This window comes from Trichosurus vulpecula, chromosome 2, assembly GCF_011100635.1.
Source record: "Trichosurus vulpecula isolate mTriVul1 chromosome 2, mTriVul1.pri, whole genome shotgun sequence".
Lineage (NCBI taxonomy): Eukaryota > Metazoa > Chordata > Mammalia > Diprotodontia > Phalangeridae > Trichosurus > Trichosurus vulpecula.
Genome location: NC_050574.1, coordinates 386258503 through 386270354, shown reverse-complemented (window position 1 = coordinate 386270354; position 11852 = coordinate 386258503). Strand labels below are relative to the sequence as shown.

At 38.0% G+C, this 11852-nt stretch overlaps 1 protein-coding gene across 1 annotated transcript in view; it reads right to left on the bottom strand.

Annotated features, from left to right (window-relative positions):
- Positions 1–2877: 2877 nt before the first annotated feature.
- LONRF2 (LON peptidase N-terminal domain and ring finger 2) overlaps positions 2878–11852 on the bottom strand; it is a 99737-nt gene continuing 90762 nt past the window's right edge. The window contains exon 12 of the mRNA XM_036744454.1: positions 2878–4819. Within this exon, the coding sequence (XP_036600349.1) occupies positions 4661–4819 (159 nt within the window). The 3' untranslated portion in view covers positions 2878–4660. The remainder of the gene's footprint in view (positions 4820–11852) is intronic.

Sequence of the window (11852 nt, the reverse complement as noted above, 5' to 3'; positions counted from 1 at the left end):
TGACCTTGAGGGCACACCTCTGATATTTAATCCTTCATGCAACCAAAGGCTTTTCTTCTACTTCATCATAGAGACAAGTGGCTTCTTCATTGAAATGCCATACACAAATTGCATAGTTGGGGTGGTTGCAGTCACAAGGCCTACCTACGTACCACACTTCTACTTACTTGCCAAGGATAGATGTCTTCCATTAGCTGAATCCAGATACACATATCCTGGCATGAATTATGATCCCCAACTTTGCCAGAGTGGAGTTGTGGCACTTTTATGTGACTTATCTCATGCCAAAATAATATTTTATAAAATGTGGAATATACTAAAAGCAGAAATGTTACTGAAAGGCTATTCTATGAGTTGGTCAGACTTGGGTCAACATTTCTTAGCATTTAAACTTTTTCTGAGTACTTCAGTTGGTCCTTTCCTAAGAGTTAGATGCAAACTGCTTAGGATTAAATATCTAGCACCAGTGAGAAAAGGAGGTGAGAATCAGTAACATTTCAGGGTTCAGTGTCTTCTACCTGTATGGATGGCTCAATATGAGAAATGCTCCCACTTTACCTACTCATGACTCTGTGTCTCTGAATCAGGTTTTAATAGGAAACAGGAAAAGAACTTTTCAAAAATATTGTTATGCCATTTAGTGGGAAATGATGCTGGGGAGAGAAGGCCCAGAGAATCACCAGTTGCCTCTACCAATCTGTGACTCCTGTGCTATTTGATGGGAGAAGAGACTCTCACCTAGGAAAAATAACACCATGAGTTCTGTAGAAATAGAGATTACCCGTAATTTTCTGTTTCAAACTTCCTTGATTGCCTTTTCTTTTTTATTACTCCCAGCCATAATTCCTCCTTCTAGAAGGTTACTATCAAATCTGTTTAGGTTATAACTTTATTTGATGGATAAAGTATACAACTTTTGGGTATAAATGTTGAATTGGTAGAAATTACCCTAGCTTGAGTGATTAGAAAAGACAACAGAAAAAAGACTAGAGGAGTTAGAAACACAGAACTACTTCAATAGGGAAAATTTTAAATATGACAGTAAACTCTCTGTTATCTGGCAATTTCAAAGAATAGTGTAGTCTGAGTGCTACTACTATGGTAGTTACGAGCGTATATTACTAAATTCCAAAGACTTTTAATAAAATAAATTAACACCAAAATTTGATTCAGATATTCCTTACAAGAAATTTTCAAAATTGATACCTTTCACATATATTTAATCTCCTGTTCATGAAGGGTTGTTTCCTACAAAATAAACTATTTCTAGAACTTATTAACCCTAAAAATGGGTAAACATTGGCCCATTTTTTAATACAGTAAAAGAATCTTACCTTGGGGCTGCTGACACAGGTCTCAACATTCCATCTTTTCATTATTTACAACTTCTAAAAAGTCTCACTTCTGCTCTGGGAAAGAAAATTGTGGGTATCTCATTTTGAAGCAAAAGTGATTCTACTTTGAAGTGGAATTGTCTTCATCTTAAGAACTTTCACGCTATTGCAGCTGGTACCCACTTTTACCTTGCGTTTTTGCAACCTTAGACTCATTTGGCTAGGGAGAGAACATCGGGAAAACTGGAAGGAGTCTTAGTAGCCATCAAATGCAGCACCCCTAATTTTACAGACGAAGAACCTGAGGCAAGGTAACAACACAGGTACTGAAGAAGTGGGATCTGACCCTAATCCTCCCTCCTCTGATTCCAAATGTGGTGCTCTTCTGCTATTACCATACTGTCTGTCCCAGTTTAAAGGATGTTAAATAACAGAGAGCTTAGCTGTACTCAGGGAACAAAAATTACCCTAAGAATTGATATTACTATTATTAAATTTAGTACAAGTTAAAAATACTTACTAAAAAGAAAGAAAAAGTAGAAGTTGTTAAGCTGATATGACTGAAACAATACTGTTGAAGAAAACTCACTTCAAAATGAAATTAAAAGGCCCTGGCTTTGAATAACAGGTTATATTAATTTTTAAGGAGTCCTTAGAAATTGTAGTGTCTCTACTGTTAGTTAATAAACAGGTTTGATCTCCTGTTAATTCTGAGATTGTCCCAAACTACTTTTAATGCTCCCAAGTTTTGGACAAAATTTCAGCAAACTGAAGTTTGGGTGTTTTTTCTGTCATTTTTAACTGCAAGGTTTCCTTCAAAGAATTAGGGAGGCAAATATAAATCTGGCTTTCTGGTAAGTTAAGTCATCTGTCACCCAGGTACACTTCAAGCACTCAGGTGCTGCTGAATATTGGACTTGGTATTTTGCAACAGCATTGAAACTGTGAACTTTTAACAGGGTCCTAAGAGCTTTACATATTTCCTTTGGTAGCAAAAACACATGTGTTGCTCTGATGTGCAGCAGCATTGTTGTATAGCAGGTACCAACTTTTAAAGAAGGGAAGGAAGACAGAAATGAATAGATTTGGCAAGACTCAAATAGAAGTAAATGAAAGGAAGAAAGAAAAAAAATAACAATGATGCTAACTCACCTATAAAATCTGTCTTTGAGAATTGTGAGCTATATTTCAACAGTGCAGAGGATGCTACGACAGCTTCTAAACGTTAGTGGAAAGAGCACTGATACAGGTAACCCTTTTATCACTCTAACCATGGAGACTTAATTTTCAGTAAAGGCTACCAGAGTTATTATGCCACTGGTGATAAATTATATGCCTAAAAATTTTAATAATATTCACAAGTATACGGAGTTAAGATAGAAAATTTTCCATAAGGAAAAAGATACAGAATAGTCAGTGCATATTTGCATTTTTATGAACCACTTATAATAAAAGCTTTCTGGAACATCACACACTTGTTTGCTTGTGTTTTTTTTTTTGTTAGAAGACCAAAGATTTCAATGCCCCAAAAAGTTGAATACTGTTAAAGTTGTTAAATGTTTTTATTGATGCAATATTTTAGAACTAATTTGGGCAAACTGATTTTAAACTACATCTGTACTGAGATAAGAAATTCAAAATAAGCAAGTGAGGCACTTTAAACATTTGATCATGAAATATTTTCAAAATTCCTTTTCTTAAAAGTATAACATGGCACAGGAACCCTCCATGTCTCTTGGAAAGATAAAATTTACCCCACCCCCAACCTTCTGCTTATACAAGTAGTTTTGTGTACTGGAAACCCATACAACTTGAACTAAAGTAATACTGTCATTTTACTAAATTCCTAATTATCTGATTAACGGACTGACAAACCAGAAACATTTGGTATTATGAAGTATATTTTAAAAAAACCAAATACCATACACATTGAATGAGGATAACAAAACTTGAAGTGAGATTTGCCTTTCATTTACATAAGTCCATGCCTTCTTTCATACTGTGAACATCAATATCATGGACCAAGAATCTGTCCACATGCACCAACTGATATGTAAATCAGAACAGTAACCAGTACAGGTTAAAATAATTCTTTTAACCAACACTGTTCCAAACATAATATGTCTTAGGTTGGCACATACAGGCATACTTCTTTAATAGATAACACCTGTTCTGATTATTGTAGGCTATCTGCTTCTAAAAACAAAGGGTTAAGAATTTTAAGCTGGTGTTATAGGGAATATTTGCGGAATGCTTACACACCCACACCAATCACACACAATTATAAACTTTCCATGGATCTGAATTGAAACAGAAAACTATTTCGTAGCAGCCTTTAACATCTTCATGTAGTAGCGGAGGGGTGTCAAACGCAAATCTGTTGATGGGCTAACTTTCTGCTTATGAAAATAATGGTGGGCTAGACTAATATTTCACAAAACACACATCATCCATTGAATTAATAAGACAGAGTTATTTATATTTTTTATATATTCAGTGGGCCAGCTCCAGCCTATAGCCTGTATATTTGACATCCCTATAAATGTAGTGAACTACCTTGGTCTTGTTGTTTCCTTACTGAATAGCTAGCTTCTGACCAGATATACTACTTTTAGATTCTTCTATTTTCAAAGTACACCTCTTTCAGATGTATTTTGACATTCATTTGATGACAACATGCAAATTACAACACTAGGGTCTACTACAGGCTACCAAATACAGCTCTATTTAGTAGCTATCACTTATGTAGACATTACATAGCTTTCATTGGACAATGCCTTAACTACTCAACTTCACAGACAAGAATATTTCGTAAACACAAAAACGGGTGGCAACATTGTGTATCAGCAATGTGCTCTGGGAAAACTACTTCCATATGAAAATTTAGTTTCCCTCTGGCAAATACACCTAATTTAGCAAGAGATTTTACTGTCAAGGGAGTTCTTTTTCCCTACCAAATTCAAACTGCACATAAGCCACTTGTGGTGTTCCAGTGCTTTGAGCACAGTGTATTGCAGGCTAGAAGCATTTACTATGAAGAGTTTTTCTTACATTGTTTCCACATCTATGGACTCCATTATAACTGTAGAATTACATTATAGAGGCTCAGGTTCCACCAGGATGGCAGGCACAGTGTTTTCACTTCTGAGTAGGGTTCAAAGTTTAATAAATTGTCCATTTTGTGACCCTATAATTAGTGTGTCTCACACACCAAAATGGATGGCTATTCACCTGTGCTTGACACTTAAAAGCATAAGGGTTTCCAACAATCTTGAGAGAGACAAAAATCTCAGTTTGTCCTCTGTCTGATTACAAATTAGCCCTTGTCATCTGGGTCTTTTTCGTGTTACAAATATTAATACACGCCTGATGGCAATTAGACGATCTTTAAGGGATGTCATACCAAGTATAGCAAGTTGAGCCCGGTTTTCTAATGGCAACACAGCCAGGAGCCACCAATACCATGCTGGACCACTGGGATTACTCTGAAGAAAAAATAAAGACAAAGAAGCAAAAATTACTATTTAGAGAACACTGAGAACACTGCTCTCCTCAAACCAGCTTCCTGCTTATCACAAAGCATATAGTGCACCTTTCTTAGAGGCCACATTCTCCTTTCATCCTGTTTTCAAGATGCACGGTTTCCTTTTAGACAATCACTTACCCAGAAATGTTGGATGCTACACAGTCAGCCAATCAGTCCACAAACATTCATTAAGCTCCTACTATTTGTCAAGCACTGCGCTAAGTGCTAGAGATACAAAAAAAGGAAAAAGACAGTTCCCTCTGTCAAGGAGTTCAGTCTAACATGGAAGAAAACATACAAATAATCATGTACAAATGAGATATACACTGGATAAAACTGAAGCAATCAATGTAGGGAATGTATAAGCATTAAGAGAGATTGAGAAAGGCTTCCCATAGATGGTGGCATGTTAGCTGGGACTCTAAAGGAAGGCAGGAGGCTGAGATGAGGAGGCAGAGGATTCCAGGTATGAGGTATAGCCAGTGAAAATGCTCATTTGGAAAACGCTGAGTTTTTTGCTCAAAGAACTGGCAAGGAGGCCATTGTAACCGGTGTGTGTGTGTGTGAGAGAGAGAGAGAGAGAGAGAGAGAGAGAAAGGGAGTGACAGAGGGAGACAATTTTCAAAGCAATTTCTTCCAAGAAAATTATATCATTCAGCAGGTTCTAGAGCTCACCTTATCCTACTTACTAAGATTACTAAGATTCCTTCTAGGAATCTCAAGGAGGAATTCAATCTTTATTATATTTTGCTAGTCCATCCTTCACTCACTCGGCTGTCAAAATGATCTTCCTAAACTGCAGGGCTGACTATTGTGATCCTTACCTTCAATGAACTCCAGTGACTCCCTATTGTTGCCTGGATCAAACATAAAAAACCCTGTTTGGCTTTTAAAGCCCTTCATAACCTGATACTCTCTTAACTTTTCAGTTTTCTTAAGCCTCCCTCCCCCTCTCCCCACCACTTACTTTATAACCTAGGGACATTGGGCTCTTTGCTGCTCCTCATACAAGGCACTCTGTCTCTAACATTTTCATTGGTTATTTCTAATGCCTAAATTCTCTCCTTCCCCATCTGACTTCTAGCTTCGAGCATCAGCGGCAATCCCACCTTCGGTAACAAGCCTTTCCCAACCACACCTTCAATGTTAGTGGATTCCTCCTGAGATTGGCTCCAATTTATTATATAAGTATTAATCAGTCATATTAACAAGGCAGATATGTATGTATCTGTATGTACATATGTATGTTTTTGTATTATATGTGTATACATATAAATTATATACACACACACACAAAACTCGTTTTTGTACATAGTTGTTTGCATGTTACTTCCACTGTTAAGACTGTGAGCTCTTTGAGAACAGGGAATGTTTTTGTCTTTCTTTGTAGTGCCAGAACTTAACACAATGAATGCCTGACACACAGAAAGTACACAAAAGATCTGAGGCAACTACAAAAGATAAAAGATAATTTTGTTTACATGAAATTGAAAAGCTTGTACCCTAACAAAATCAATGTAACTAGGATAATAAGGGAAGCTGTCAATTAGGGGAAAAACCTTTGCTTCGAATATCTCTGTTAAGGGTCTACTATTAAAGATGGCTAAAATCTGTAACTGATTTGATTCTGGAGATCAGTTTGTGAATGGCGAAGAGGGAAGCAGTGGGCTGAGGCAGAGAAGGAAGCTGCTCTTAGGCCCTCTGAAAATCCAAGATAGCAGAACTTGATCATTTACTCTACAGGCTATCTGTAGACCCCTGCCCCAAGAGCTTCCACTTGATATGTGTGCCTATCCCAAGCACTGAGACCTAGGACACTGAGTTATATTTCATTTAAGGTCATCAGCTACTGCCCTTCTTCGTTAGAAACTGACCTCTCTTCACTGACAGCCAAAAAATTGATGGAGCAGCCTAAGTCTCAGGATTTATACAGGAGGTTTGTGAATAATGTTTTATGCAACAGAGAAAGCACCTAGGGAGGGTTTGGTAGGACCAAGGAGTAATGATGATTCTCCTCCAGTAGGAGAAAAGTTCAAGACAGTATGGGAGAGATGAGGGTAATTTGTCACATATTCTCCTCTCCTCAGGCCTTGCTTTCCTACTGTAGGGGAGTGTGGCACCAAAAACTTTGCTAGCACCTTCTCAGGGCTGGTTCAGTGGAAGGTCCCCAAGTCCCAAAATCACTTATCCGCTGGATTTGAATTTCTACCAGTTAGACATTAATTTGGGGTCAGGAGCCAAATCTGGTGGAGTACAGGCAGCAACCTAGCTGAATTCTCCCAATGTTCCCTTCCAAATAACATTAAAATTAACTCCTCAAATCAAATTTTGAAATGGCAAAGCCAACAAAAGGTCAGAGTGTGAAGTTTTCTCAGTCTAAGACTACTTGGGAAGTGATCAGGAGACATGGGGGTGGGAGCCTACCGGAAGCACACACAGCAGTAAGCAGCAGTGGGCCCTGGAGGTAGATGTGCTCAGCAGCAGCTTCTGCACAGTATGGGCGTTGGATACCTGGTCAGAAAGAGACTACAGGGTACCCTTTGCTGGCATTGGTGCTGACTGGCAACTCTATTGCCAATAAGCAGTTCTAGATCCAAGTTCCAGAGGACAGGAGTGTTTATAATCAGGCACAAGGAAGCAGGAAACCTGGTCACAGTTCCAAGGTGGAGAAGAACACTAGCACTTGTGGCTTCAAGAGAAAAGGGAATCTAGTGACAGTTCCAGGGTCAAGAGGAGTGCTCGTGCTTACAGATGCAGAGGAACAGGAGCCTTTCCTGGGTAAAGAGCAGGGTACAGGGTATTATCTTCCAGGATAATACCATCTTGGAAGCAAAAAAAACTTGCAGACCTCCAGAACTAGCTCTGAAAAGAGAAGCATGAAAAATCCTCGGGGAGGCAACCCCTAGTGACCAGAGCCCAACTTTAACACAAAGTTCAAAGTATTTGGTTAAGAGTAAACAACAACAAAAGCAAAAAAAAATCTGACCATAAAAACTACTACTATCACACTCCCCCTCCCAAATGTGGCAGGGAAGACCAAGATATAAATTCAGAAGAAGACAACAATTTGAAAACAAGTACCAAAAAAGCCTCTAAGAAAAATACTAATTGGACCCAAGCCCAACAAGAATTCCTGGAAGAGTTTAAGAAAGAGATTAGAAGAGTCACGATGGAAAATGCCATCCACATCCAGACAAAGAAATACGGAGTCTGAATGCAGATTGAAGCATGCTATTTGCTCTCTTTTTTTTGTTTTGTTTTTTCCTTATGGTTCCTCCCATACGTTCTAATTCTTCTACACAACATGACAAATGTGAAAATATGTTAATAAGAATGTTTATGTAGAACCTATATCGGGTTGCATGTTGTTTTGGGGAGGAGGGAAGGAAGAGAGGTGGAGAAAATTTAAAAGTTATGGAAGTGAATGTTGCAAACTAAAAACAAATAAATTTGTAAAAAAAAAGTTAATACAGGATATTTGTGATAAAAAAGAAACACAGAGTGACAGAGGAAAAATTGGGGGAGAAATTACAGTGATACAAGAAAATTATGAAAAAAGAATTAACAACTTTATAAAAGAGGCAAAAAAAGCCACTAAAGAAAATATGAATTGTGGAAATTGAGTGAACCACATTGACTTCATTGTGTGACTCAATTCTGAGTCTACCTCACTTCCCTTTATATTCAATTTTATATCTAGTCCAACTTCTGTCTTGTGAGAAAACTTTAATCAATTATAGGAACTGTGAGAAAACTTAGTTATATTGTTTGAACCTAGCCCTGGGTGGGCTGGAAAGCTGGATCGCCTTTACCTGCTACTTAGAGATCCTTAACTAAAGACTTGGATTATGCTAACCAGAAGCCCAGTGAGATTCAAAGATTGATGCAAAGAATTTTCTCACAATTGTATACATCTCAAGCAATCCATATATCTTATCTCAAAACTGGCCCTGTACTTGTCAGTCGGTTATTGTTTCCATGTTCCTTTGAATATAGCCACTTGGAGGGATTGAGATATCTCTTTTTCTGATTTCGGGAATAGTACCTATTCATACCCCCCTCCCAACTTGGAAAGTCCCTAATCTTTCCTCCAATTAGAAATCAAATCATCTAATTTGGTATCCTGGTTTGTACCCTGTTAATTATTTTCTTTTCATTAATTGGTCGTAACTGCATAAAAATCTATCTCCCCCTGTTTGTGGGGTCCAGTGCCAAATTTGAAGAGGCCTGGTCCCAATTTGTTATGAAATTAGCATGCATTGCTTAATAAACAGATATGCTCATAAGGCTCAATTCTTTGAAACAAAGTGATTTTATCTTTCACCTTCCACAAATAACACCTGAAAAAACAGAATTGGCCTAATAATAAAAGAGGCACAAAAATTCACTGAAGAAAAGAACTCCTCAAAAAGCAGTATAGGTCAAATGGAAAAAGAGCTATAAAAACTCACTAAAAAAAAAATCCTTAAAAAGCAAAACTGGGGGGGGGGGGCGGAGGCCAAGATGGCAGCTGGAAAGCAGACACTAGCGTGAGCCCCCCACCAAGTCCCTCCAAAAACCTATGAGGTCTTTTGTGCACGGAGCTGGGAGTGGAGAGGAGCAGAGCCCAGCGTGCACCGCGTGGCCCAACCAGACCAGAAGCACAAAAGACCTCACCCAGCAACCATTCAGGCTTCCCTGGGCTGGAGCCCTGCTTCCCTCTGCTATTTTGTGGGTTCTGCAGTTCTAGAATTGGTTCAGAGCCATTTCTTTATAGGTTTTTGGAGGGAGGGGAGAAAATCTGGAACTCAAAACTATGTAGAACCACGTGTGGTAAACTAAAAATAAATAAATTAATTAAAAAAAATAGACTAACTCAAATGGCAAAAGAGCTCCAAAAAGCCAATGAGGAGAAGAATGCCTTGAAAGGCAGAATTAGCCAAATGGAAAAGGAAGTCCAAAAGACCACTGAAGAAAATACTACTTTAAAAATTAGATTGGAGCAAGTGGAAGCTAGTGACTTGATGAGAAATCAAGATATTATAAAACAGAACCAAAGGAATGAAAAAGTGGAAGACAATGTGAAATATCTCATTGGAAAAACCACTGACCTGGAAAATAGATCCAGGAGAGAGAATTTAAAAATTATTGGACTACCTGAAAGCCATGATCAAAAAAAGAGCCTAGAAATCATCTTTCAAGAAATTATTAAGGAGAACTGCCCTGATATTCTACAGCCACAGGGCAAAATAGAAATTGAAAGAATCCACCAATCGCCTCCTCAAATAGATCCCAAAAAGAAATCTCCTAGGAATATTGTCGCCAAATTCCAGAGCTCTCAGTCCAAGGAGAAAATACTGCAAGCAGCCAGAAACAATTTGAGTATTGTGGAAACCCAATCAGAATAATCCAAGATCTAGCAGCTTCTACATTAAGAGATCGAAGGGCTTGGAATACGATATTCCGGAGGTCAATGGAGCTAGGATTCACTTACCCAGCAAAGTGATTCAAGACTCACCTACCCAGCAAAACTGAGTATCATGCTCCAAGGCAAAATATGGACTTTCAATAAAATAGAGGACTTTCAAGCTTTCTCAGTGAAAAGACCAGAACTGAACAGAATATTTGACTTTCAAACACAAGAATCAAGAGAAGCATGAAAAAGGTAATCAAGAAACAGACATTGCAAGGGACTTACTAAAGTTGAACTGTTTTGTTTACATTCCTACATGGAAAGATGATGTGTATGATTCATGAGACCTCAGTATTAGGGTAGCTGAAGGGAACATGCATACACACACACACACACATATATACATATATAGATACACACACACATATATACATACATATATATCTATATGTGTGTGTATGTGTGTATATACGTGTGTTTATGTATGTATATATGTATGTTTATATATATACAGAGAAAAATAGAGAGAAAGCACGAGGGCACAGGGTGAATTGAAGATGAAGGGATGATATCTAAAAGAAATAAAATCAAATTAAGGGATGAGAGAGGAATATATTGAGAGAGGGAGACAGGGAGAGATAGAATGGGGTAAATTATCTCGCATAAAAGTGGCAAGAAAAAGCAGTTCTGTAGGAAGAGAAGAGAAGGCAGGTGAGAGGGAATGAGTGAATCTTGTTCTCATAAGATTTGAACTGAGGAGGGAATACCATATACACTTAATTGGGTATCTTACCCCACAGGGAAGAAGGAGGAAGAAGATAAAAAAGGGGGGATGATAGAAGGGAGGGCAGATTGGGGAGGAGGTAATCAAAAGCAAACATTTTTGAAAAGGGACAGGGTCAAGGGAGAAAATCGAATAAAGGGGGACAGGAGGGAAATATAGTTAGTCTTTCACAACATAAGTATTGTGGAAGTGTTTTACATAATGATACATGTGTGGCCTATGTTGAATTGCTTGCCTTCTTAGGGAGGGTGGGTGGGGAGGGGAAAGAATTTGGAACTCAAAGTTTTAAAAGCTGATGCTCAAAAAAAAAAGTTGTTTTTGCATGCAACTGAGAAATAAGCTATATAGAAAATGGGGCATCCTGCCCTACAAGAAAGTAAGGGGAAAGGGGATGGGGAGGAGTGGGGTGACAGAAGGGAGGGCTGACTGGGGAATGGGGCAATCAGAATATATGCCATTATGGAGTGGGGAGAGGGTAGATATAGGGAGAAAAAAAATAAATAAAATAATTAAGAGAAAATAATACAAAAAAAATAAAGAAATTATGAGGGGGGTAGTTTCAGAAAAAAATATGGCAAGACGTATATGAACTGACGTAAAGTAAAGTGAGAAGAGCCCAGAGAACATAGTAAGAGCAATGTTATAATGATGAGCAACTGTGAAAGATTTGGCTACTCCAATCAGTACAATGATCTGAGAAAATTCCAGATGACTCATGATGAAAAAATGCTATCCACCTCCAGAGAGAACTGATGAACTCTGAGGACAAAATGAAATATAATTTTCTTGCTTTATTTATTTTGCTTTTTTGGTGAT